The sequence below is a fragment of the Harpia harpyja genome, chromosome 2 (genome assembly GCF_026419915.1).
Source record: "Harpia harpyja isolate bHarHar1 chromosome 2, bHarHar1 primary haplotype, whole genome shotgun sequence".
In the NCBI taxonomy this organism is placed as follows: Eukaryota; Metazoa; Chordata; class Aves; order Accipitriformes; family Accipitridae; genus Harpia; species Harpia harpyja.
The window spans coordinates 6,853,439-6,879,412 of NC_068941.1; the positions used below are offsets into that span (position 1 = coordinate 6,853,439).

General features: G+C 38.2%; 1 protein-coding gene across 3 annotated transcripts in view; it reads right to left on the bottom strand.

Moving 5' to 3' along the window:
- Positions 1 to 23,196, bottom strand: part of PRDM5 (PR/SET domain 5) — an 89,497-nt gene extending 66,301 nt beyond the window's left edge. For all 3 annotated transcript variants that reach the window (XM_052814416.1, XM_052814425.1, XM_052814409.1), the window contains exons 1-3: positions 22,980 to 23,196; positions 17,765 to 17,848; positions 6,498 to 6,620 (exon numbers count right to left, since the gene is read on the bottom strand). In XM_052814416.1, the coding sequence (XP_052670376.1) occupies positions 6,498 to 6,620; positions 17,765 to 17,848; positions 22,980 to 23,072 (300 nt within the window). In that variant the 5' untranslated portion in view covers positions 23,073 to 23,196. The remainder of the gene's footprint in view (positions 1 to 6,497; positions 6,621 to 17,764; positions 17,849 to 22,979) is intronic.
- Positions 23,197 to 25,974: the final 2,778 nt, after the last annotated feature.

Below are 25,974 nucleotides of genomic sequence, written 5' to 3' on the forward strand. Positions count from 1 at the left end.
CCACCCTGCTCCCCATCTAAAAATAATACAATTAGATGACAACAACATTTACCTGAAAAGTCACTATTTATCATATAATGCTAAAACACTTATTTTTTCCTTCCCAGGCATTTAAGAAAAAATTGTAGTGCTAATAACAAATGTCATATTCCAAATTTTTACCTCATAACACAGTATCTCAGCAAGAAAAAGCACTTAGTGATAGCAAAACTTGGGAACAGAGGCCCTTAGAAATCCATGGAGAGATAAAAATGGTAGATCTTTTTCAACCTTAATATCACCACTCTATGCACCAACTTAGTATTAAGAGAGCCTAAAATCAGAAATGAGTTACATTTAAATTAAAATAAAAGATTCTGTAACCTCAGTGCTGAAAAGGTTCTAAATGATTTTCGTACTCATAGTTGCTCGGTATTACTGAGGTTCCTATTGCAAAAATTAAAACCATAACAGGTATAGTTTAAGGAATCTCATGGAAAAAAACCACTTATTTCACTCTTCAGAAACTGCTCATTTTGAATTCTTCAATAACAGAATACCTGAACAGCAGTAGTATGTATTCAACAACAGCTAAATGCATATGACCCTGGAATTTAAAAAATTCTCCTTTTTCCTACAAAAAATGCAAGAATCGAGCAGATTTCTAGTTCTCCCCTCTGAGCATGCAGGAAGCCAACAACTATGTTCATGTTCCTTCTTACATTGCATAACAAATTAATCTCTCCTTTGTAGCACTCAAGCTACCAGTAAGTTTCAGGCAGTCCTGAAAACTGTCCTGTAAATATGTAAATTTATTAGGCAGCCTAACACAGTTTGTGCTTGCTTTCCTTGTGTCTTCTCCTCTCACTCTTGCTTTTTAGATAGTCCAGTTTTACTATACTTCTTATAGAGCTCTCTCTCACATACTAACCTTCCTCTGAAGACATTTACTGTTGCTGCACAGGGTTTTTTTACCTCAAGATTAACCAGGACATCACTGAATTATGCCACGCTAACAAACACACATTTGTGAAATATGACTTTAAACCACTCTACCACCTCACAGTAAATATCCTCCTTCACATTAGTTTTTGCTATTCATTATTCTAACTCACTGTTTTCTAAGCTACAGCAGACCATCTCAGCGACTGCTTGCTAATGAAAAAATACTTGAATTTAAAGCTCTAGCTGGCTGCAATTCTGTTTATAAAACAGTTCCAATGTTAACAACATGATCTCTTTTGCATAGTAATCTCCAGCAGAGAGTGTTTAATAAAATTACAGCTGACAAACAGAGGAACCATTCTGGATGAAGGAATATTGAAAATGTAATACTCTACCGTCTAAAAGCTGGAAAAAACCGCAAACTGGTATTTTTGATAGGGGTCATTTCCTTTTGATTATGATAATTACAATGCATTTTTGCTACATATCAGAACTCATAACTAAATAGCTAGGAATAGCCCAGGGCAAGAGAGATTACAATTCATACAGTTTCTGTTAATGCAAAAGTTGTAATTCTAAAGCTACTTTAAATATAGTAGAGGATTAACTCATTTCATTACTACTTGAAATAAGTTGGAGAAGCCTCCAGCAATTCAGCTGTGCAAAACACTCAGAAAAGCAATTGGTACATACACAGGTACCCTCCAACCTTTCCATCCTTCTCTAGCAGCCACACAGTGGTATTACCGCACAGCTGTTAAACACACTTTCTGTGCCTTCCCAGTCAAAGATGGCCCAAACACCACAGCTCCCCTGGGGAGCAGAGGCAGAACTCGGTGCCCAAAACACCCCCCACAACACTACCAAGAGCTCCCAGCAGAACCAGGGATTTACAAAATACATAGCATTAAGGGAGAAATAAAAAAACAAACAAAAAAACCCCACACAAAACACAAAAAAAACCAAACAAAAAAAACCCCAACAACAACCACAAAAAAAAAAAAAATCAAACAAAAAACCCACCACCAATCTTAAAAAAAAAAAAAAATCCCATGCCCTCTAAGTTGCTTTTTCACCACAGGAAGCATTTTGCACAGTCTAAACATGATCATGGGGTACAATTAAGCTATGATGAACTAATCATATGCTGCAGTCAACCCAGGATGTGGTTTACTTTATTCATATCCAGGGACATATGTATTCACTTCATCTTCTTTTAAACTGAATACTGAGCACCAGGTAGCAAACAGTAAACTGATTATCAATCACTTTATTTCAGATATAAGATTATAACATTTATTGCTACTCAAATGATGCCATCAGGATTGGAAATGTTCTCAGAGTGGACCAAAAAGCTCCTGTTGGAGTATTTGGAGACTAGAAAGAAAACTAGTGGGAAAGATAATTAGTAGAAATTAGCATTAGTGGGTATAAACAAGGAAATCATTATTTTCCATTCACATTTTTGTTAGTTCATACAAAGTCTCCTAGAAAATTGCAGCCGGGCAGCTGTGAAGCACACAGTGTTAAGTTCTTAAGCGTTCATATAACAGACTTAGGACAAGTAAGTGTTCTACCACTGTGGTTTACTTTATTTTCACATTTTATAGGCTAGTATCATTTATCTTGGTCAAATATTCTCAGTGAATCAATTTTAGCTTGTGAGATTCACTGGAAACATTCACTTTAAAGAGTAAGCAGCAGAACTGAGAGAAAAATCAAATACTTGTTTAAAAATTCAGCCAACCCCACAAAAATCTTCATAACATACATATGTCTGGAGAAAATTTACATTTCACAAGGGTAATTATAATGTGCTAGTTAGAACACAAAGTCTCTAACCATCTCTATTCTATTTTCTCCTCTTAGCAAATCAGCCCTTTCTATAACTATGCAGACGTATTCTACTTTATATAATATGTAATCATTCAGTTGGTTTAAGATTAGGAATTTTTTTTGTTTGATTTCATAATCTGTATCATGAATTTTTTTTTTTTTTTTTTAATTATTTTAGGTACTTGTTCAGCAATGCAACTGTTTTTTTTTCCCACAACCACGTTAACTTGAGTAATGATAATGAAGCTAGAACAACTTTACTGATGTAATTCATAACTTCTTCCTCTTTGTAAAATATCGTTTTATCATCTTGGTGGGAAGCAGGCAACTCTCAATTCAAATTAAAGGGAAACACTAGTGGAAACATTCCACCAATGTTTTGCCCACTGACTCCATAAAACAAAGTGCTACTGCACCAAGCGGCCTTAAATCTGCTTATCATTAAAGGCAAAGATTGTGGAATTAAAACACTGAAGGATTTGTGGGCTGTGTTGGTTGGGGTTTGTTTTTTTTTTTCTTAAAGGAATAGCAGAGCTTTGGGATTTGCATGTCCGTCTACTAAAGTGAGATCAAGCCCTGCAAATATGTGCATATTCAGCTTTTTTCAACACAAGTAGTACCTACTCATGTTATATGCTATTAAATACTTCTACGTATATACATATCTACACAGCTTCAAGGTCACTCACATAGAATACACAAGTTACTTTGGCAGCTGATTATTGATGGTACTCAAAAAACCTATGAGATCATTTAGTAAATTTTTGTTTTCATAAGTTTGCCTTCCCTATACTTTTCATAATTTTGTACATGCTGATAGTGTCTATTCTATTTTTCCCTGCAATTTTTCCAAATGTTTTTCTGTGGAACCTTTTATAGGACTAACATTCTTGCTACTCTTTTTTTCTTTTTAAACCTTTTTAAACCTTTAAAAAATCCTTTAACTCCAGTATGATCCTTTAAAAAGGCATGCAAAAAGCTCTAAGCACACTCTAAGCAAGGTATAACATTATACAATACAGCCTAACAGTTTCTTTCCATTTCTTTATTTAAATAATTATTTTCATTATCAAAAACCCCACTGATACGCACTGGATATTCCATTAAAAGTTCTATTCAGAAGTTCAGGTCATTTTACTGTTTTATTTAAATTATAATAATGAACATTAATTGTTCACACTGCTCCCTCTTGTGAACATTACTTTGCATTTGCTAACATTGACTGTCATTTGCTACCACACTGCCTACGTGCTGATGACATGCTAATCACTGACTAATGCCTAGGACTCCTCATGGATGAGGACCTTTCATATTTGGTACTATAAGCAGGACAAGAAATCTTTTGATAGATTTGGTATAACTGAGAGACAAAGACATAAGGAAAACATACAGAAATAATTGCATAGGCAGTGGTCATACTAAATTAACCACTGACTTGTCATAGACATCAGGAATAGCATAACAAAGCAGTCATTCAGTCAGTGCTGACAAGAGTTTTTGCTGAATGGATGAATAGTGAACGCTCTTTCTTATCCGTTACTCAAAATTCAACTGTAGCCTGGATGTTAAGACCTAAAGAGGTCTGAACCAAAGATGACAACCTAGAGTACAGGCCCAGAGAAAAAGCAGATGATGAAGTTGTCCACAGTGACGTAAAACAGGAACAGCGACAAGGTCCAAGGAAACAGTATCAGCAGCAAAACCACAGTCATGTTCAGCCAGCAGTACGCGATGCAATGTCACAGACTGACATTCAGTAAAACTAGAGCTTTGCAAAGTAGGAGGCGCAAATCAAGTGAAGGCTGGCAGTTAGGTTTCCCAGCACAGTACACTACTAATAGTAGCATTTAACTACTGTGATCATGGAAGAAAAGCCATACAGAAGAGGCATGGTAAGAGATGCACCAGAATGGAAATCACAGAAAAGCTCACAACTGGGACAGGAAGAGGGAGGCCGATACCAGGTCTGCAGGGGAACTGGCAGCAGCAATCTCACAATGCAGTCCTTGCTTAAGATCCAAATAAGCTAACAGTCCCACTGGTGAGTAGGAGATTTAAGGAGCTGGACAGGTCATCAACACAGAAACTGAAATTACTAGCGTTGAGTGCCACTGAGTACCAATAGAGGGGAAGAGGCAGGGGGGAGAACAGCAGTAATGCATCTTTTACAGAACTACATGCTAGGGCTTTACTAGTATTCTTTTTCTACTTAGTAGTTTTAAAATATTTTTTTTTTTCCTGTTTGATTTCATCAGAAATGAACTTTGTTTTCTTGGCAAGGAAAAATAATTTTTCTTCATTTGGCCTTAAAATAAACTACGTTATTAAATTGTTTCATCAAGGATCTACAGGCAAATCCTAGGAAAAAAGTCATCTCATGATGAAAAAGCAGAATAATAATCTTAAGAAATGCTAATAATTCTCCTTTTCCTAACTTTTTGCAAATTTTGATTACATCAACAAATAGCTTGAGTTAGCCTGGAACAACATTTTGGAAAGTATACATTTTAAGCAAAAAATTTAACACAGCTATGTAATTATTACTTATGTGGGATTGGAAATTATTTTACTGTAAAACTGAGCTGTTGGGAAAAAAATACGCACATAGTTCAATTCTTTCATAGTGTCCAAAAGGAAAATAGCTGTAACTAGAAAAACATCGCTGTCTTTGTTGCATTCTGCAAAGTCACCAAATGTTTCCAAAAATGAGAGATTAAACAGACTAAGACTCTTCAGCTTGAGAAGCTGTCAAATAAGAGGGAGAGGATAATAGGGTTCTATAAAACCAAGGATGGCACAGAAAAATGAACATAAAGTAACTATTCACTGTTATACAAGGACTAGGGAATCAAGTGAAATTTAGAAGTTTCTAGAAGAAAAACAAAAGCATGTTTCAACATAACATGTAATTAAAACAGTGGAACTCATTACCACAGAATGCTGCAAATGACAAATATAAAAATGTAAAAATAAGCTGGATAAATTCAGATCCACGGCCAAGACTAGAAAAAGAAAATTATCTTTTTCTATTAACTTATCCTCAAGCACTGCCTGATCAATCTATCAGATAATTAGATCCTTCAATTCTCTTTTTTCTACTGGAATATTTTAAGCATCATGCTTGCTTTCAAACCTGTCACACTTTTATATTAAATTTTAAACTATAAAGCAAATGCAAGATTCTGCTTTCCACACACCTAAGCCCATACCTAAGTTTGGCATGAAACACAACTAGGCCTCTAAATCATTAGTCCTGATTCAGCCAGGTACATAGTTACCTAGTTATCTTTTTAATTTCCACATTGACAAGAAAACAACTATATTCAGGCAAAAGCTTAACTTGACTGAGTAAGGCTGTAGTGAGAAAATTAAACTGTTGTTACAGTAGTGAGTTAACTACTCTGGAAATTATTTTTTTTTTATGTAAACTGCTCCCTTTAAGCCAGGAGAAATAGTTCATGTAAGTGATTCAGCACAATTCCATCACAGTGATTAATATAAACCTTCCAAAGAATATCAGATTCTAAGGACCTCTTTGGTCTTTCATCCTATCAATCTTATTTATGGTATTATATTTAAACACAATAGTTCACTTCTAGAAAGAAAGGTAGGAAAAGGAAAGCAGTTTGCTACTTTTCTCAGATCTTGCAATTTTACTGCAAGACATAAAGACCAAAGAGGAGATAAATTAGTAAATCAATAACAGGAAGCAAATGGTAGGAATCCACCAAACCTACCTGGATGGCTGCCAGGTTCTTCTGTTCCTGTGATGGAGCCTCATGGACAAAACGCAGCCAGTTAGAATGGCGTGGATTGCTTGCATCCAGGATATAAAGAACCTCACCTTTACTCCCACGAACCTGAAACATTAAAAAAAAAAAAAAGGCAAAATTAAAATTGTTTACCAAACACACACAAACATGTTGAACACTAAGGCATGCTTGTGCTCAACAAGTGAATCTTGCATTCAACAGATACTCACAGCTGTGGTGCACATTCACCTTCTTCTATAAGCATATTTATTCACCTCAGAATAGGAGGGCAACTCAAATCCCACAACTGGTGTCAGCTTCCTTTATTGAGCTCCCCCTCTCTTTTCTTAGCCTTTCCTTTAGTAAACAAGTATTATGACTGACTCCTGGGTCTCCCTAATCTGACAGTATGGTCACTGGTGCTCATGTTCTTGCCTCTCTCTTTGTTCCTTCAAGTCCTCTTTTTTTTTTTTTTTTTTTTTTTTTATGATCTTGCCAGAAACTGATACGACCTGAGAGGTCCTTTCCCATTCCAACCCTATCATCCCTTTTCCAGTTTGCCTTTCTTGAGTTCTCCTCCTTCACGTGTTCTGATGCCAGCATTTTAACTCCTACAGTCTACCTAATTCTTCTTATACCCTCCTGTCTTTTGTCATTCAGTCTGTCTCTCATCACTTTCTCCAAATTAAGGTTGTAATCTTTCCTGTCTCCAATTCCTTCTCCTTTCCTCAAAAGTCATTATTATTGTTCTACCTTCCTTCTCCAACATACTGTCCAAGGGTGGACCATTTTCTTCTGCAACCCATACATGTCCTTTAACTCACTCCTCAACTCATTTTGCAGCATTTCTTTTCTGCTGGCACTACAGACAAGGCCAACATTAACTTTCTTCTGGACAAAAGGGATATGACATTCGCTAATCTTGTGCTATTCCAATCACAATTTGGTTCCAACACCACTGAGTTCAGGCTCTTGTTCGTAAGCTTCTGTGTTCCTGCAGTTACCCATGTCCATTCAGTGATCTTTGCCTTCATAGTTCTTCACCCTTCACTTTCTTTTTTCATACTTGATATTCTTCTAGACTCACTTTTGTCCTGTGCTCATTATGTTCTAGCAGATCCTATTCACCCTCTACGGCCAGTTCCTAAATCCATCTATTTCTGCCTCCTTTCACATTTCTAGAAGCATCTCAACCTTAACTGGCAACCATTACAAACAGAATATGTCCATATCTGAATTCAATTTTTCCACTATCTTTGCCACTTTCCTCTTCTGTAATCTCACCAGTTGCTCAACCAACTTGCAACCTGAATTATCAGTTCTGTCTCCATTACCATCCCACTACTCCATCACTAAATCCTCTTTTTCCTTCTTTATCACCAAATATAACTTCTCTTCTTCATACAAATTCCAAATCCAGTAGATATGCTTTCATCACTGTTAACTCTTACTGCCCCAGACCAATCCTAAATATCCCAGAAACTTATAGAACACTTATTGAAAACCATATTCCTCACTTCCCTTTCAAGTTTTCTATGGGTTTTGGTTTTTTGGTTTTGTTTTGGGGTTTGGTTTTTTTTTCCTTTGGCAAGGGCAAAATCCATCTTGCCCTTGGATGGAGATCTATCTTCAGATCAAGGACCAATATAATTGCATTTATTCATTCCATATATCCTATTTTACAGTTCACTTGAACATCTTTTATATATGCCTCTCTAAAGGAAATTTAACTATGTAGTCTCAATGAATAGCAGTCAGTCTTAAACTATGCTTAGCTGAAATTTTATCAGAATAGGAAATTATTTCAGTAAACAAATTAGTATGCTATATAGGTGAAGGGCTGTAAATTATTTAGTAGAGGAAACAAACACATTCAGATCCATAGAGTTTCTATACTGTGACAAAATTCCAGCTTACATTGAAAAAATGACAATAATAGAAATAGAAACCTAATATTAACCAAGTCATTCTTCCCCCTCGAAACACGTACTGCTGAAAAAAATACAGCTGCCACTGCCATATAAAAAATGGCTTGTTTTGTTTTAAATAATAGATCACTTGAATCTCCACTGATACAGAAGATAGCCATGCAAAAAGGTCATACAGCCATACTATTATTCCATGTGATTTATTTATACAACAAACATATTTTCTTTCTCATCTCTCAACAAGAAGTATCCAGCGCAGGTATTTCCTAAGAGCTAGGGATTTCAGCTATGTAAGATCAAAATTAGATTGTCTTCATGGCTTTGTATTTAAATTGCTCACATTCTTGCTATATTTGTTTCTAATAGATGCAATATCACATTTCTTCAGTATGACTGCTTAAATTACCTAAACATTTAAGATATCATTAGAAAGAAAAAACTGTATTCCATTACAATAATAGCTGGTGACAGCATGTTGTTCTCAGATTAAGTTAAAAAAAACTACTGTAGTTCTGCAAACAAATACAAGTCTTCAAAATTTATTACTGGTCTTCCAAAGGAAGACATCATATCTTAAGAAGGACACATCATGAAAAAGTGCCAATATTTCAAACTTCAAAAGTTGTTTTACTTTCGAACACACAGATTAACCACAGTGAAAAGTGTCAAACCTACACATTCAAATGCACCTGGAAACAACATTATCTAACACTAAGCACTGCAATGGGTTTCCCAGAGAGGTTGTGTAGTCTCCATCCTCAAAGACATAGATACTCAAAAGCTGTCCTGGGCAGCTAGCACTAGGTGGCCCTACCTGCACAGGGGGGCTGGACCAGATGACCTCCAGAGGTCCCTTCCAACCTCAGCCATTTTGTCATTCTGTGACTATCACCTTGGGAAGTAATGCCTGCTTGTTATTGGAAGCACTGTTTTTGTTAGGAACATGGGCAGAATGAGTGCAATCAAACCATAAAAGCAAGCTTCAAATTTAGACAAAAATACACGCTAACAGTGTATTCACCTCCTGAAAAGTCACCTACGAAGAAGCAGCACTGCATTGCTTATACTGTAATAAACATCCAGTTCTAAATACGTAATCCACAGAGTAGAACCTCACTTTCAGTGAAAATGGTTAACACTGCAGATTAGCATCTTTGAGTAATTGAAGTCAAACTAATGGCTTTGTGATTTAGCTACCAAAGTATGGCATATAGAAGCCCACCATGTAGGTCCGATAAAGGTTTCCATCAGGTCTTGACTTGAGTTGGAAAGAGAAGCAATAAAGATCCTACTATAAAAAAACATATGTTACACTATCTACCTTTTCATCCATTCTTCTTCATTTGCTTGATCCTCAAATTATAAAAGAATAATTTATATTCATTTCAGTGATACACGATCATCTTGGTTGTGCTTTCTCAGTCTCTGCCAATCCATAAAGAGATATCAAACACAAAGGAAAGACTTAACACATAAGGAAACTATTGATAAAAGAATACAATAAATCCCTTTAAGACGTGCTATATTGTCTATTGCTTTTTTCACCTCGTAAAGAAATAATGCTGCATCAAATACACAGATGTGAGGAAGAAAAGTCAAGAAAAATGGTCAAAACAGTGTACTTAACACAGACTAGACTGCTGACATTTACCACTCCTTTTCTCCCTGGTTGCATGGATAGCCAAGTTTCCTAAATGAACAACCAATCTTTGAGCAGCATGGCAGTGAATCCCAAACTTAATCAATATTTAAAACAAACAAACAAAAAGACCAGCTCTTGCTTTGCAAATATATTTCTCAAACTCAAAGCCAGTACAAGCTAATCATGGTAGTTAAATAAACAGCTAGACTCTACATTTTCAGTTTAAAATCACCTAAATATCATCTGTGTTGAATTACTAATGAACTGAAATGAAGTTTGGAATATGTCCCAAAGGGTGCTCCCTCCACTAAAATCCTCAGTCATCCTTTTGCTTTGTGGCATGATCACCAAACAAGAAAATCAGTTTAATTAGAAGACATATCAACAAATACAAGCTAAAATGCTTACACCTGGGTCTGCCTGTAAATCTGTTTTGATATCCAAGAAGACAGGATCAGAGATAGCTGTCACTAACACAGATATTACACCGTAGGCCCACACAATTCTGCTAGCCACAGCAACAAGGAATTCTCCCTCCTGCACCCCTCCATCAGTGACACTGGAAAGCAAGAGAAATGTACTGTGTAGCCTCAGTATCTCCCCCCAACCCTGACAGTTGCACCAGCTCTAACAGCAAGGGAAGAAAATGGGATGACAGTGTCAAGCTGCTTATGTGCTCCTCACGAAACTTAAAGATACTGCAATTTACCTCTCTACACCACAGAACTAGGACTCAGCACATATATTCCTGGAGCACGACAAAATAAAAAACCTCCCCATACTGAATAAGGTTTCTTGCCTTGCTTTATCTTCAAGAACCCTAAGCAGGCTTCACTCTGCAACAAAGCTTCCAGTCCACTCCCAGGAGACTCCCTTCCAATCACGCAGCCACTCCAAGAATCTTCAGGACAGCCTGCCTACCACAACTAATGCCGGCAGGAAATTGTTGGAAAACTGAGAATGTCTTTCGGGGAGAGGAAATGAAAAGTACTCTTCTATGTCACAAACCAAAGTAGCAAATTCTTTAAGGAAGATTCTCTTAACGTATCTGCAAGCCAATTACTGCATTTCCCACACACACGTGAACTGTTACAATCTTACATAGTTATAAGGTACTTAAAATAGAGGCAAAAGATTTTTACAGGGCTGAGGTTCCCTGATAGTTTTATGAAGTAGTATCAATTTCACAATGCTAGTGAACATATTTGTATTTAAAAATTGTGACATTTGAACCTGCCACCTGTCTACATGAATAATTCCATGTTTGAATGTTATTTCCCAGTTTCTATACAGTTGGTATTACCTGAACTAAGCAAAATCATCCAGTTAGCTTGAGGTGTGTTCCGTAAGATCCCCAAGCTACAGTGGTTAATCCAGAAAGGATTTTAAAAACTATTTTAACAGGACCGGAACTCAAGTGCAAAAGTATTTCTAATTGATTTTCTAAGGCCACCAAACTAAAAATGCTCTTAAGTCATGAGACCCCTGCTAAATAATAAAGGCTTCAGTCATCTTCATAGGATCAACAGAGACCTAGAAGGATTGTATGTTATGCCTATGGACAACATGGAGAATCAGTGAAAGAGCTAGAAATAGACATCAAAAGCATAGTCACCAGTAGATGATGTCATACGATAATGTTTTGTTTTGTTTAAAAACAGGAAACAGGACCTTATCCCTGTTTCCTCTAAATAAAGGGGTAAATCCACAAAAGTTAAGACTGCCTGCTGTAGTTCAATAGACCATCTTGGTCTAGGATCCATTTATTGCTGAGGCCCTTTCAACCACTGAGATCAAGATGTTCCTGTAGTTTCTGTAACCAATAGAGGTGACTTAGGAGTTTCTATTACCAGTGAGTGATGTAACCAGACATACAGTAACCTTTGATTTCCTAGCCTAAATAATTAAGTAGCAATTTGTTTTGTATTTAAGTACAGGCAGACTTTGGCATGAGCCTAGAACAAGGCTGATTCAAATTCATGCCTGATAACCCATGGCAAGATAGCTTTCTATTTTACAACAACACCCTCAATATTTGGTCACTCACTACAGTCAAACACCTAAAATGCATACACATATCCAAAGCATGCATCAGACATGAGAGCACCTCAAATTGAGGTGCATAAGAATTATCTTCTTGAGAATGAACACAAAAGGCGTCACTGAACTAATTTAGTCAAATGTCTTCACAGTAAGATGCAATACCTGACATTCACTGTTACCACATGGGGGGGTTTTACCTCAAGATCAATCAGGACATCATTGAATTATGCCACATTAACAAACACCATGTCGCTATACAAGTATTCAGAAAAAAATATGCCCCTAGTCATTGTATAAGCTACCATATGAAACCCTACACAGCCCTAAATAATGTCTAAGCTGCTTGTAATGCCCATCAACAACATGCACTATTCCATCTGCTAGCCTTTAATGCTGCAATGAAATTATCTCCAGATTTTCAAAATACATCCAAAGTTGTCATGCATGCTACTTCAAAATGCTCATGAGTGCAATTGCAAACACTCTACCATGCGCACCTGGCAAGAAAAGAAGAAAAAAAACTTCACTGAAAATAAGCAGATGGTTATCTTTGCTGAAGGCAGTAAACACACTGCCTGCTTTCTGGAAACCATTTTCTAAACATTTATAAATCTAAAAATCTATGTTCATTCAAACAATCATGTAAAGAAAAGTATTGTTTTCTGCATTGCATTTTTTTTGATTAGCTGAAAACATGATTTTTATTGTTAATATTATAAAACAGCTAGATGCAATACTTCTGCATCCTCGGTTTCAGACCTCCATCACAGAGCTCTCTGCAAAGTAAAAACTCACATTTTAACATTGCTGTAGAAAGTATGCTTGCAAAAGGAACCTGAGGCAGCAACTGTTGATTTGCTTACTCACTAAGAAGTATTGGGACATAGACAATATGTGACCTTTTTCTTCAGCCAAAACATACAGCAACAGTTCTTCATGTTAACGAAGCTCCTTCTGGTGCATGACATTATTTGACCTCATCAGAGACAGTATGGTTCAGAAAGCTTATAGAAGTTCCTAGACTTCTGCTAACATTCTGTGGAACTTTCACAAGAAAGGTTGAACTTCACGTTCACTGGATGGATACCCAAATCTCCTTAAGCAAATTGTGTGTGATCTTCCATAACAAGTTCAGATTAGAATACTAGCACCTCAACATATCAACATGTGCTTTCTAACATCTTAAATAAATCACATAACTGAAGATGTGAGGCTAACATCCTCAGTCACTTTTGGGAGTAAATTCTTCTTATCACCAAAACCAGAAGATCATTAAGGTGCCTGTTCCAAAAGTCACTAAAATTAATACAAATTCATACACTTAACATGAATAAAGATGACTAAATCAAGCTTTAAAAGAGTTGATTAATGAAATTTAGCTAAATAAACAAACTGGTAAGAATATTAATAACTACTTGGGACACCTATCTATCCCAGTGGGGATTAATTTAACAAAATTGAAAATTTAGGACGCAAACTTGCAACTAAGAAAGGGCATCAATGTCTGACTGTTATGTGTGGCAAAAGTTATCTTAAATGCAACTTGCATAAAAACACATCCAGATGCATTTGTCCAAGAAATGAGAAAAAAACATTTCTGAAAATTAAACAATGATTCACACAAAAACATTAAAACAATTTTAAATGTAAATACTGTCTGAGGAGTGATGATTTGGAAGGTAGTCTTCATACAGAAAAAATAAAGACCATATTGCTAAGAACTAGATTTCTAATATTACATTCATCTTGAGAGCAAACACAGAATTCTTCAAATTAAGATTTATTTTATCATGAAACTCACAACGTAATTCAACTTAATGCCTTGTATGTATAACCTTTCCTATGCCAGAACCACATTTTACAGGCAAGATATCAAAAAAAAAAAAAAAAGCACCAAAAAACCAACAACAAAAAAACCCACACCACCATTAGCTTAAAGTGCTTGACTTCTCATACCTATCTAAAGCTCTGATCTAAAGCTGGCTGGAGCCAATAGCAGATTTTCTGTTGCCTTCACTAGTTTTCAGGCAGGCTTATTTAACTGAAAACAGTTGTCACTGCAAAAGTGATGAGAGTTAAGTAGTAGAAACATAAGTTCATTTCATTTTCTCATATAAATAAATATGAACATTAGCTTCCATTGAAAGACTGATTTCCAGCATGTTTCTGTTCTTCTCGGTTTTAATATAACAATGAAGAAAACATAATCTTGGCAGATAGTCAGAAACCAAACCTGAAATATGTAACATTCATCATTACACAGCGTATTGTGTGCCATCCAATTCTGAGCAATATTTCTTCACGGTATGTCAGAGTATTTGAAGAAAGACTAAGTCTTTCCAGCCTTCCCTGTTTTAACATTTGCCAAAGTCATCACCAAAAGTATATGCTTGCCACAATCCAATAGTAGCGAAATGAATGCCACTTTCTTGGTTAGGAACAATAACAAAAATAAACTGAACAGATACCTTCCCTTTGCAGAGGGACATCTGAGCCTCCAAAGGCAAAAACTTTTGTGAACTTTAATACCTAAAGATTATCTTGTTCTTGCCTTAAAGCACTTGCTCTTCCAGCAAATACACATAATTTGAAATTGCTATGCCAAGTATACTAATACAGACCAATGAAGCAGTATTTTATCAAGGTGTTAGAGGGATGCTAAGAATAAGAACAAAATTCTCAATTCGTCACCAGCAACTAGCTGCATACTTAAACTAGCACAACATGCAATTCAGTGTGAGAGAGAACAACATGGGCACTGGGGGATAACAAGGAGGTGGGTTTTTTTGACAGAAAAAAAGAAAAAGCATAAAGCCATTTAGACACTTTCTTGGCTTTTTTTTATTACTTCTAACTATATGGTTACCACGGGTTTGCTTTTTTTCACTTTCACATCACTTGTAAATAAAACATTTCAGCATATAGCTCTTTACAAATATAACAGCAAGATCAAGGATGCTTCCCCCCCACACCACATCCTCTGGAATCTGTTGAACGAGCAAGCATAAACCTTTGATTTCTTCAAAACTATGCAAGTTACAGGCTGCTGTGTTTAATTTAAACACAAACTCTAACATCCTCAGAACTTTATTTAACAAAATCACTGGACCCAATAAATTTTTTGGGTTCCATGTTTTCCCAAAGACCAAAAGAAAACATAACGTGTACAATTCTGTCTCAACATGACATCTTAAAGATGCCAGCTCACAATGCTGGTGTCAGAGAAAAAGAAATAGCTTGATCAAAAGAGACCACATCACAGACCACGACTCTACACAACTAGAAATGCATGTGGTAAACTTCCTCACAGAAAACTGTTCCACAAAATTGAAGCTCAGATCCCAGGCATCACATACCAAGAAAAGAAATGTTCCACTAATGTTCACTTTTACTTGACTTACAAAAAGCCTCTATACTTAGCCTGCTTTCTAAAGGTGTCCTCTCTGAAAATGCATTTTTTTGACTGCCATCAGACTGTGAGGTCAGGCTTTAGTGTGCCTTCATCCAACAGTCTTCAGATTAATTATTTTTAATATCTTTGGTACAGCTGACTATGCACAAACTTGGGTAGTTGCTGTGACTGCCTCCCACAGTATCTGGAATAACCATCTACTTGGACTGTTCAACTTTTTACTTTCTGCATTCCTGGTCTCGATTTTCAACTTAAGACTACTCTCAGCATGATTTAAATTATATTATAAAGCTCACGTTCAGATCAACTTCAGTAAACATGAATGACTTGGGTTCAAACCTTCAGGAAGTCATAAAATTTGGTATGCAGGAATCTTTTCAAGGCTCTCAAAACTAGGTTACAATAAGATATTATGAAATGGTTTTAGAACAGCTCATAAAAAACTCATTTTCTAGTTTGCTGTCGATGGGGTCATATTAGTGTCATCAGTAAATACATGTATTTGGGTTTTATTTTCTGTCTTACAGAAACAGATAAATCTCATTTAATCATCACCAATGAGGAATCTGGAAAATCATATGGCTTTCCAACAAACTTAAATACCTTCTTGCTGCTATAATCCACTCACCATCCCTTCTGAAGACTTTGTTCTAGCTCAAGTATTTTACTGATTTAAAATAACCTGCAGAAACATCATGAAAAGGCAAGTGAGCCAGGGCACATTAACATGTACTGTATTCAGCAAACATTTGTAATAAAAGCACATTGTATTGGGGTTTTATCAGCTGAGAACAAAGAAGATGAAACCAGTTACTCTGAGTACATAACTAAAGGAGAGAGGGGAATGAATTGTCCACACCTCCTCTCTGAGAAAGGATATTTTGGGCACACCCCTAGACTAAAAAAAAAAGGGGGGGGGGGGAGGAAGGGGGAAAACAAAGGCACAGGGATTCACAGACTTGAGTTAGCACTCATCTAAGAATATTTTGCCACTCGCTGTATTTATATTGAGTTTGGGTTTAATGAGATGGGCTTTTAGCATTCTCTCGCTCATTGTTCCAGTTTGTAGAATCTATTTATAGCTCTGCTAAGACTGTATCAATACTATGCTCTCTTTATAAGCTGCTCAGCAATGTTAATGCTAGAGGTTTTTTTCAAATAAACATTTATTTTGTAATAAATACACAGAAAGTGCTTTAAGCCAGATGTCAAACATAAGCTTTTTTTTGTACAGTGCCACACAACAAAAAAATAACAGTCATCCTTCCACCTCTAACCACAGGAAGGTGAAAAAGTAGGAAATTACTCCCTTTCTCAGTGTAAAACAGGACTAAATATGCATTCAATAGAAAATGCATGGCTGGGAAAAAAAAAAAAAAAGGAAAAAATAAAGGAAAGGAATTCTGCTCAAACAACTACAGCAGAAAAGATTACAAAGACAGAACAGAAGCACCGAAAGGAAGGTGTTTATAACAAGTTGGAAGTGTTGTTATTGCAAGTATTTTTCAGTTAGTGTAATATCCTCAAGTGGTAAACTCAGACAGGCTCTTGCTACAAACATACACAGCTATGACAGGAACTAGGATGGTTTAAGGACCTAATTACGAGGTCTAGTGTATAAACTACTGTTGCTCCCTAATAATACTACAAAGTTTAGAAGAGCCCTGAAACTCATTATGCCTTCATCTGCCCACAGCACCAAGTTTTTATTTTGCTAAAGATCTCACAACTACACATTGCATTACAAAGTTGCTAAAATTTAAAAACTTCACTTATCATACAATTGCCAAACACCAGCACAAGTGTCACAGCAGGAAATGTTTTATATTATAGTTGGAGGAAACTATGAGCTGATACCTGTTCATCAGCATAAATCAGTATCTCAGGAACTTACAATGATCTTCCCATATTCAAATTACTTTCATTTATTTTCACATTTCTCAATAATTTTTCACAATGTTTTTGTTATATTTTTATGTTTTGCTTGACTTGATATTTTTCACACTTCATTGATTAGAAACTATCGTTTCCTATTTCTTTATCATTTTAAAGAAGTCAATGCCCCTCCACCCAAAAAGCATATTTTAAAAGCATCAGTAAGTACAAAATCTCACTACAGTATCTTTAAGTACCTTTAAGCTGGGGGGGGGGGGGGGTTGTTACAGTAAAAGCTTAATTCTGAGACCACTTTTTGCTAGATGTGATGATGTCACTCTAGACTACTCACTTCCCACATGAGCCTGCAGTCTGTGTTCTCATCCAGTTCCTGGGGCATTCTCTTCTCCCCTGCAAAGGGGCCAAATTTTTCACCCTAAGGAATAATTATAAAATAAAAAGAATCAGTGAAAAAAAAAAGGCAAGTGAATTACTGAAGTCCAGCAGAGGTATTATTTTTAGCTTCAAATGGAAAGGGACAGTTTTCCTTTGTCATCTTACTATATGCCAAGAAGGTGCACAACCCTGAGGGTTCAACTTCAGGCTCATTCCCATTCATTTCATAGCTTGGAAAATCTCTTAAAACCATACCTTTCCTCTACATGCTTATTTCCCCTTTGGGAAACACCATTTTTCTTTATTTTAAATAAGGCTGAAATTTACAAGTCAAATTTCTTACATTTCTTGTAAGATTTTCAGGAAGCACCTTGCAGTAGACATCCAACTGAAACGTAAAGTATCTGGCAAGCACAAACTTTACATTAGATTTATTTGCAAGATTATTTGCAACACTACTTTTTGAAGTGCCACAAATCAAAACACTGAATAACTGAGGTTTTGATCATACAGAGAGATTCGTTTAAAAATGTAGGGAGTATGCACGTGTCTATGAATTAATTCAAGCCTTCATAAACAATATTAAAATGTTATGCCACCTGCTAGTCATAACACGTGCTGTGAAAGCATCCATTGATATGTTCTAAAAGTTTTGGGTATTGGTGGTTTTTTCCTTCACAGACATCACACTAGTAGCAGGGTAAATTATTCAAATAGGACTTTCTTCTTACACAGGTGGGTTCCCCCCCCCCCTTTGTCCTTATTTGCAGTGACAAGCCCTACAAACCAGAATGCAGACTGCTATGTTCCTTTAGGCAGTATTCAGATCAAAAAGCTGCATATACTTTTAATCATTAGAGATTATAACTATATAATGAAAAGCAACTCTGGTGTTTCTTTAAAAATAACAGTATTTTGGCTAATAAAAGTATCAATCTTGTCCACATGTCCCTTCCCCCAGGCACATTCCATCATCTCAGAAACAGCCTGCTACATGTTTTCCCTCTTGCTTAGTTTTTACAGACTGTCTACAGGTAGAGTGCAGAGGAAGAAGTGGAATGTAAGACTTGCAGGATCATTCCTCTTTGAAACAACCAATCAAATAAAAAAATCCTGGTATTTAAAATTAAACCTGAAGAGGTAATCAACAAAGGAAAAGAAAATTCGCATTGCATAACAAGGCAACAGAATTTAGGAGCAGTGTTTTAAAATGTGCGCAATGAAGATTTCATTACTAAGAACAGCAAAGCAGAAAGTAAAAAGACAGGAGCAGCAGAAAACAACTGGAGCCCACGGCAGTAATCGAGACACAAACATGGGCAATGATAGCAAAAACTGGCACTATGGGGCTTCATCTTCACTTCTCACTGATCTCCATACCTCCTTTCACAGTTTTGCTAATCAAATAAGGTTAGAATTCCTCACTTGCCAGCTTTACAAATCCTGGGATTTAATACTCAAACTGAAACTTCCTCCTTCTTTTACCTCATCAGCAGTGAAGGTGAAAATACAGGAAGGTCAATACAGTTGTATGTGTACAGCCATCAACGTTCTCAGCTTACACTGAGTGCCACCCCAGCAAACATACCGCTGTCTAATAGGGGCCATGCATGTATTACATGGGAGGCAATTTGCTCTAGATTGTGTTGTTTGTTTAGATGAAGGAGGAGGAAGAGTCAAGATGGTGGCAGAGGAAATCTGCTCTGGAAATGTACGGTCCTATCTAGCTCAGTAAAGATAAAGTAGGCCTTTTCTGGAGCAGATACTTCCTGCCAGGCTGAACGGGCTTTCCCCATTCACTTAGAAAGCAACAAGTAGCAAGGAAAGCAGCTCACTACAATTGCTGAGCTCTAAGAGAGGGCATAGTTGTATCTGCAGAATCTCTCATTACTCATAGCAAATATCAAGACAAAAAAAAGCTTATTGGACTGTAACCTGTATTAGTTCTATAGAAAGGAAAAGGAAAAAACCTCTATACATTTAATACGGAAATTATCTGAAGACATAAGGAATAAGGAACCTAAAAAGCCAGTCTCCCACACTCACTTCAGCAGCAGAGTAACACTTAAGATGGCATAGAGATTAATTTCTTCCTTAAGTATTTTGGAGGCTTCCACAACACTCACCACAGTAATACTTTCATCCTTGCAATCCAAAGGATCCCTAGATACCTTATAAAGCACCTACAGTGGTCATTTTACCTATCACTGAAGCACACATCACCTCTGGGATGAAGCACAGCAACAGCTTAACGCTGCATACTGACTCAAACCAAGAAACACCATACATCATTCCTATCTCAGCTACTACAAACAAATAAACCTCTACTACAATGTTTCAGACCTTCTAGAAGCTCAAAACAACAGCAAAAGCAACAGGCAAGATGTGCACCTCTAAATGTAAAGTAAATGTAACATGAACAATAGGTGATTAAGACTTCTAAACACTTTTTATAGCTTCTCAAATTTGGAGAGAAAGCAGAAATTAGAGACAGCAAAACCTGATGTCTTGGAACACAAAGGTCCATGAGGTAAAAGTAATTATTCATTTAGTCTTTCAGAGCATTTTCTTCATATATATATATTAGTCCTAGTTAATAAACATACTGTCATATGCCAATATATATTGATCAAAAACATGCTAAGACTTCAACTTCCTCTCTGATCAATAAAAGTGAGGCATACAATACAGTCTAAAGTCAACCCCAGAAAAGATTCAAGATATGAAAGGCACATCATTCAATTGTCAAAAAAAGCTATTTTCAACAGCTGCTTTCAAGAAAGCAGCAGTGACTAATCTTGTTCCAGTCACAGCTAAACACTGAGAAACGTAGCAGCTCTCTGATGATTATACCAAGGGTCTTATGACACTGGCGCTGTAACCAAAGGCCCGCTGTTGCAGAAAAGAAATTACAAGAGAATGACAGCTTTTGGTAAGGTAACAAAACAAAATAAAAAGTTTCCACCTTTTAATGATTACAGGTGAAAGCTCAAAAGCACCGCATAATGCCTGAAGCTGCAATAGCAGATGGCAGACAACAGCAGTTCAAAATGTATCATTACCAAAACTTTGCTAATAGAATTTTCGGAGGCCTACTTCATGATTACTTAGCACTTGGAGAGCTGGTACTGCAATTTCTGATTATAAGATCATCTGAAACGTGTTTTACTTTCAGTTAAGACAACTGCAGTTATGTGACAGCAATAGAGAGAAAATGGTGCAGTATTTCCTGCGTAGCAACCTAAGATCTTACTTCACAATTAAGTGTCACATTCAATACCTCCTCCCGATCCCAAAGCTCCAAGGAATTAATTTAACACCTATTAGCTACTCTGTATCATAGCCATGAAGTGTAATACTGCTGCCTCATTACTGGACAAGAGAGTATGTTGGGAGCACTTCAGGTGTGATTTTTCTTTCCATGGAAAAGAGTAACACACAGTCTGGCTATATCCAGCGCATCATCTGTGTTATGTACACATCCACCCTTCTCTGAACAGCCATGGCAACACACAGTGCTTAGGTCTCCAACCATTTTTAAGGAATACCTGTTTCAACCGCTGCCCACAGAGCAACTCAAGAGCTGGTTCCTTAGCCTATCAAAGACCAAAGCCTGCCTGTCAGGCACAAACTTCTGATCAAGGCTTTGCATACCACAACTGTCTGTGCTACCAGCAAAGAAAATTCACTGCCAAGCAAAGGACAAGCCTGTAACAAACACCGTCACCAGATACTCCTAATACAAACAAATCTTACTACAACTGCCTCTGCCTTTACCTTCTGCATTCCACATGCAATACATGTCACACTTGCAACATTTCAGTTTTGCAAGTATGTCCTGCATGATGCGCTCACATTGGCCAAGCTCTGACAGCACATACTTTGCCTGTATAAAGAGAGTTCAAAAGCAACGTGGAGTAATTCAGGCAAGAAAATGCTCTATTTTTCCTAGCACACAGCTCTAATGGTTCAGTTGACAACAGTGTAAAGGAAGGGGGCTCAGACCCTGAACTCTGAACTGACATTCAGAATTTATATTGACATGCGGATGATGATTTCCATGAGCTTCACTCTAGAGCTCGCTCTATTTCAGAATCCAGGGATTAATACATGCTAGTAGTGTACAACCTTCCTTGCTGTATGAACTCCCAGGGTTTTCAAATGGAAGTTCAGAACCTCAGTGGAAAAAATTTAAGCCAAGTAATATAAAACTGTTCCCCTTCTACCCCCCATTAACACTCAGGGACACCTTAAAAATGAGAGACCTTTACCCTATGGTGTCTAAGCCTTCTTTATGAAACCATTGAAATATTAGGCAGCCCTCCCAACCCACTCAGAGCCAAAACCAGAACAAAGATGGAAAGCAAAACATACAAAATACATAGAAGTGTGTACTAATGCAGGGTTCATAACTTTAGGTATGCCTTTACCTGTTCTAACAAGCCACCTGGATAGTTATAATTGGGATTTCAGATAACTGGGAGCCTTTCAATTCCATTACGAGGTGTCAAGGGACACGACCTGGTTGAGCTATGAGAGACCTGCAGTTCAGCTGAATCACATCTTTCACAGGCCCGGCTTTATCATCCCGAAACGATGAATTTAATCACCCATCACACCGAGCTCTAAGAGCAGGGAGGCGACGGGAGCCTGCGACGGACGGGCGGGTACCTCTACCTCAGAGGCGCACCGCGGTCTGAAGCCAGGCGATAACCACGGAGGCAGTCCCGTCCGGAGGAGCTCTGCCCTCAGAACAGCGCCAGAAACACAAACCAACTTAAAAGAAACGGGGGGAAACAAAAAAACCCACAGAGAAAACCCTCCAGCCGACCCCGCAGGGTAACCGGCGGCCCGGCCGGGCTCCCGCGTCCCTTTCCCGCCCCAAGCGGCAGCGCCCCGGGCACCGGGAGGCTCCCTTTTATCCGGCGGGGGAGGGTGAGGGGGGAGGCGGGCGGTGCCTCCCCTGAGGAGAGGGAGCCCGGGCGGACGGAAGTGGCGGCAGCGCCGACAAAGCGGGGCTGAGGTGAAGTTGGAGCGCGGCAGCCCGGCCGGCGGCGGCGGTGACGGTGGCTCAGGGGCGGAGGAGCCGCCCCGCTCTCCTGTGATACGTGGCAGCCGCTCCCCGCCGGGCCGGGACAGGCCGTTACCCCGCTCGCCCGGCCATCACCCACCTTTTTGACTCTGCGGGCCGTGTAGAGCCCCATCCCGTCCTGCACTTTTGACGACTTCAGGGCAAACCTATCCGGCACGTACATGCCCAGCATTTTGTACCGACTCGGGCCGCCGCTTGCTACCGGGGAGGAGGATTACCGGGGACTTCCATCCCACCGGGAGAAAGAGAGAGAGACGGAGAGAGACCGGGGGAGGGGGCAGGAAGAGGGGCTGGTTGCGGGGCTTTCCCGGCTCCTGAGGAAGAGGGGAGGAGCCAGCCCGCCGGCGGGGCCGCGGCGGGACGGGACGGGACGGGGCGGGGCGGCTGCAGGGGGCGCGCGCGCCCGGCGGGGGCAGGAGCCGGGCAGAGGCTCGCGCGCGGGGGCTTCGCGCCGTCGAGGGGAGTCCGGCCCCCGCGCGCGGGTTCGTCGAATCGCGTCCTGTGAATGTCGTGACAGGAAAAACGAGGCCTTTGGGTTTCCAACAGTCCCAGCTGCTGAGGCCTGGCCCCGGCGACATGCTGCGGCGCTGGTGGCCTCCTGAAGTGCTGCCGTGGGGTAACGCACGAGCGGTGAGCTCTGCGAAGAGGCACAAGAGCACGGTCCTCACCCGTAGGCTGGCTTTCATTTCCAGAGCAAACAGCTCTTCCATCACCCAGTCACGGCTTTGTGGTCCGGCACCATTCTGGCAATCGGCCATCGTCAGCAGGTTGGCTTTTCGCTCAGGTTTCTGCAGCGGTGTAACCTAAAGGCAGATGTGAGAGGAGAGCGGTGAGCAGGCAGCGCTGGGACTCAAGTTTGAGAGATGGAGTTGACTGTGGAGACCAACAGAGGCAGATGGGCTTCACCTTGTCACAAAAATCCAGAATTGTTTTTTTTAAGAACTGGGACCTCCCACCTACTTGCTGAAATACATTATCTCCTGGTACTTACAGGTATGACTGCTTAAAAGAACAGGGGTGTTCTCACCAGCAAGAACACCCAAACACACTTCAGTGCTACGTAACAATTCCATGAGCACTATGTTTTCTCAAACATCACTCATCCTCATTATTTTTGTACTGCAGGAATGGGTGAATCCCGATTCACTTTTGAAACCACATAATCCTTCATTTTGGGGATTGTTTTCAAGGGAACTCAGATGGAATGCCAGAAATTTAGCAACCCTAAAGGAACCCAAACATAAGACTGTTTTTGTCTAAAGAGTAACATCCTATATATTCTTACAACATACCCAGCAGGGGCATTGTATTCTGACTAATACCGTACACAATCTAGTTTGAACAGGGAGAAAGAGGTTACACTTTAGCAGGTTGCTAACATCAGACCAGTACTCTCTCTCATAAAACCGCAATATCCAACATTGAACTCTTTCTAGAAAGCTGATTAATTTCAGTTGGGAATTCAGCCCACATCATACATATTGTTGCTCTCTAAATTGAAGTAGTATTTTATTTGGAAATGGGATTTGGTTACATCTGATTATGCAGTTAAAAGCAAGTACAAAGGCATGTGAGGCAAGCAGAGGCAAAAGGAAAAAAAACTGAGAAAATGCTATATTTATAGACATATTTTTAAATTGTGCTGCTAATATTAATAATTAGACCACTGAACTGCAACAACCTCTTTTTCTTAGTATTCTTCCAGAGACATTAACAGATGTATAAATAGTAGAAGTTAAGTATTAAAAGCTTCTAGTTCCCACCAAATTATTAGAAAAACTTTATTTTAGTAACAACATGGCAGCCAACAAATCATCATAAAATTGCATGTATTGTTTTGGATCAGTTGGATTTCTGCCAGTCCATAGGTAGACATCTAGGGAAAAATAAAATTAAAAAAAAAAAAAAAAACAGGGATAGCTGAACACGAGACTCCATTTGACTACTTTCTAGTGCCGTTATATATTGCGCACAATGATGCCATTTTGTGTTTACTTTCTACAGAGTCATATGGTAGATATCATAAACCTCTTAAAAAAAAAATCTTAACAAAGGTATGTATATTCTCACCAACACACAGGTATATACACAAATATGTATATAATGCTGCATGATATCCTTCGATATATAAGCAACTGCTCAGGTAGGTTAGATGAGGCCCTCACTTTGACATGAAAAACAAAAGGAAGAAAGAATCCAACAACATGGTTGGAAGAATGACTTTGGGGATGACAACAGAGACACAGATTTTACACATAGATATTAATCTGGACACTGACTGTTAATTTAGTAAAAAATAAAAAGAATTAAAATGGAGTATCTAAATCTATGTAAGTAAGAATTTTAACACCTCAAAACCAAATACATTGAACAGAGAGGAATTAAGTTGCCTGGGGCAACTGCTTCAGTTTTAAGATTAAGAGCAAAATTTAACTATTCTTTTAATGAAAATCCAGCTCCAAAGCTTCCATATGCATAATTGAACATACTTAATATTTTTGTATACTAGAATACTTTCTTGAATGGAGGCCAGTCTGTCTTAACATGTATCAGATTAAAATGTTGGTATCATTTTCCCTGTCTCTGACCTTTTCCAAGGGCTATGAATATTTTAAAATCATTTTCCACCTTATGAAGACCTCAGTATTTTTCTCTTAAAACAAGAAAATAAACTTGGGGTGCTTCATTTTGAACCTTAAAAGATTACATTTAACATCAAATAGAAGAAGTACTACAGCATAATTTGCAATGCATTTACATGTTTTGTTTTTAAGCTCTTTAAGTACACAAGATAAATTATTTTCATTTACAAACTTCATCCATTATTATTCCAACATGAAATGCAGTTACCTGTATCTCATTCAGTTTAAGCAAAATAGGAAAGAAGCTATAGCATTGGACAAAACAGATTCCAGTCCCTCCTTTTGTAGCGTAATGGCTGTTGTAATATTAATCGGATATTCACAAGTGCCTAGCCATCTGTACCAGCATTTATTATTAGGTTTTTTAATTTAAATTAATCAGCCATTGACCATAAGGTCTTATAAATGGGTTTCATGTGCTGTTGGTGTTGG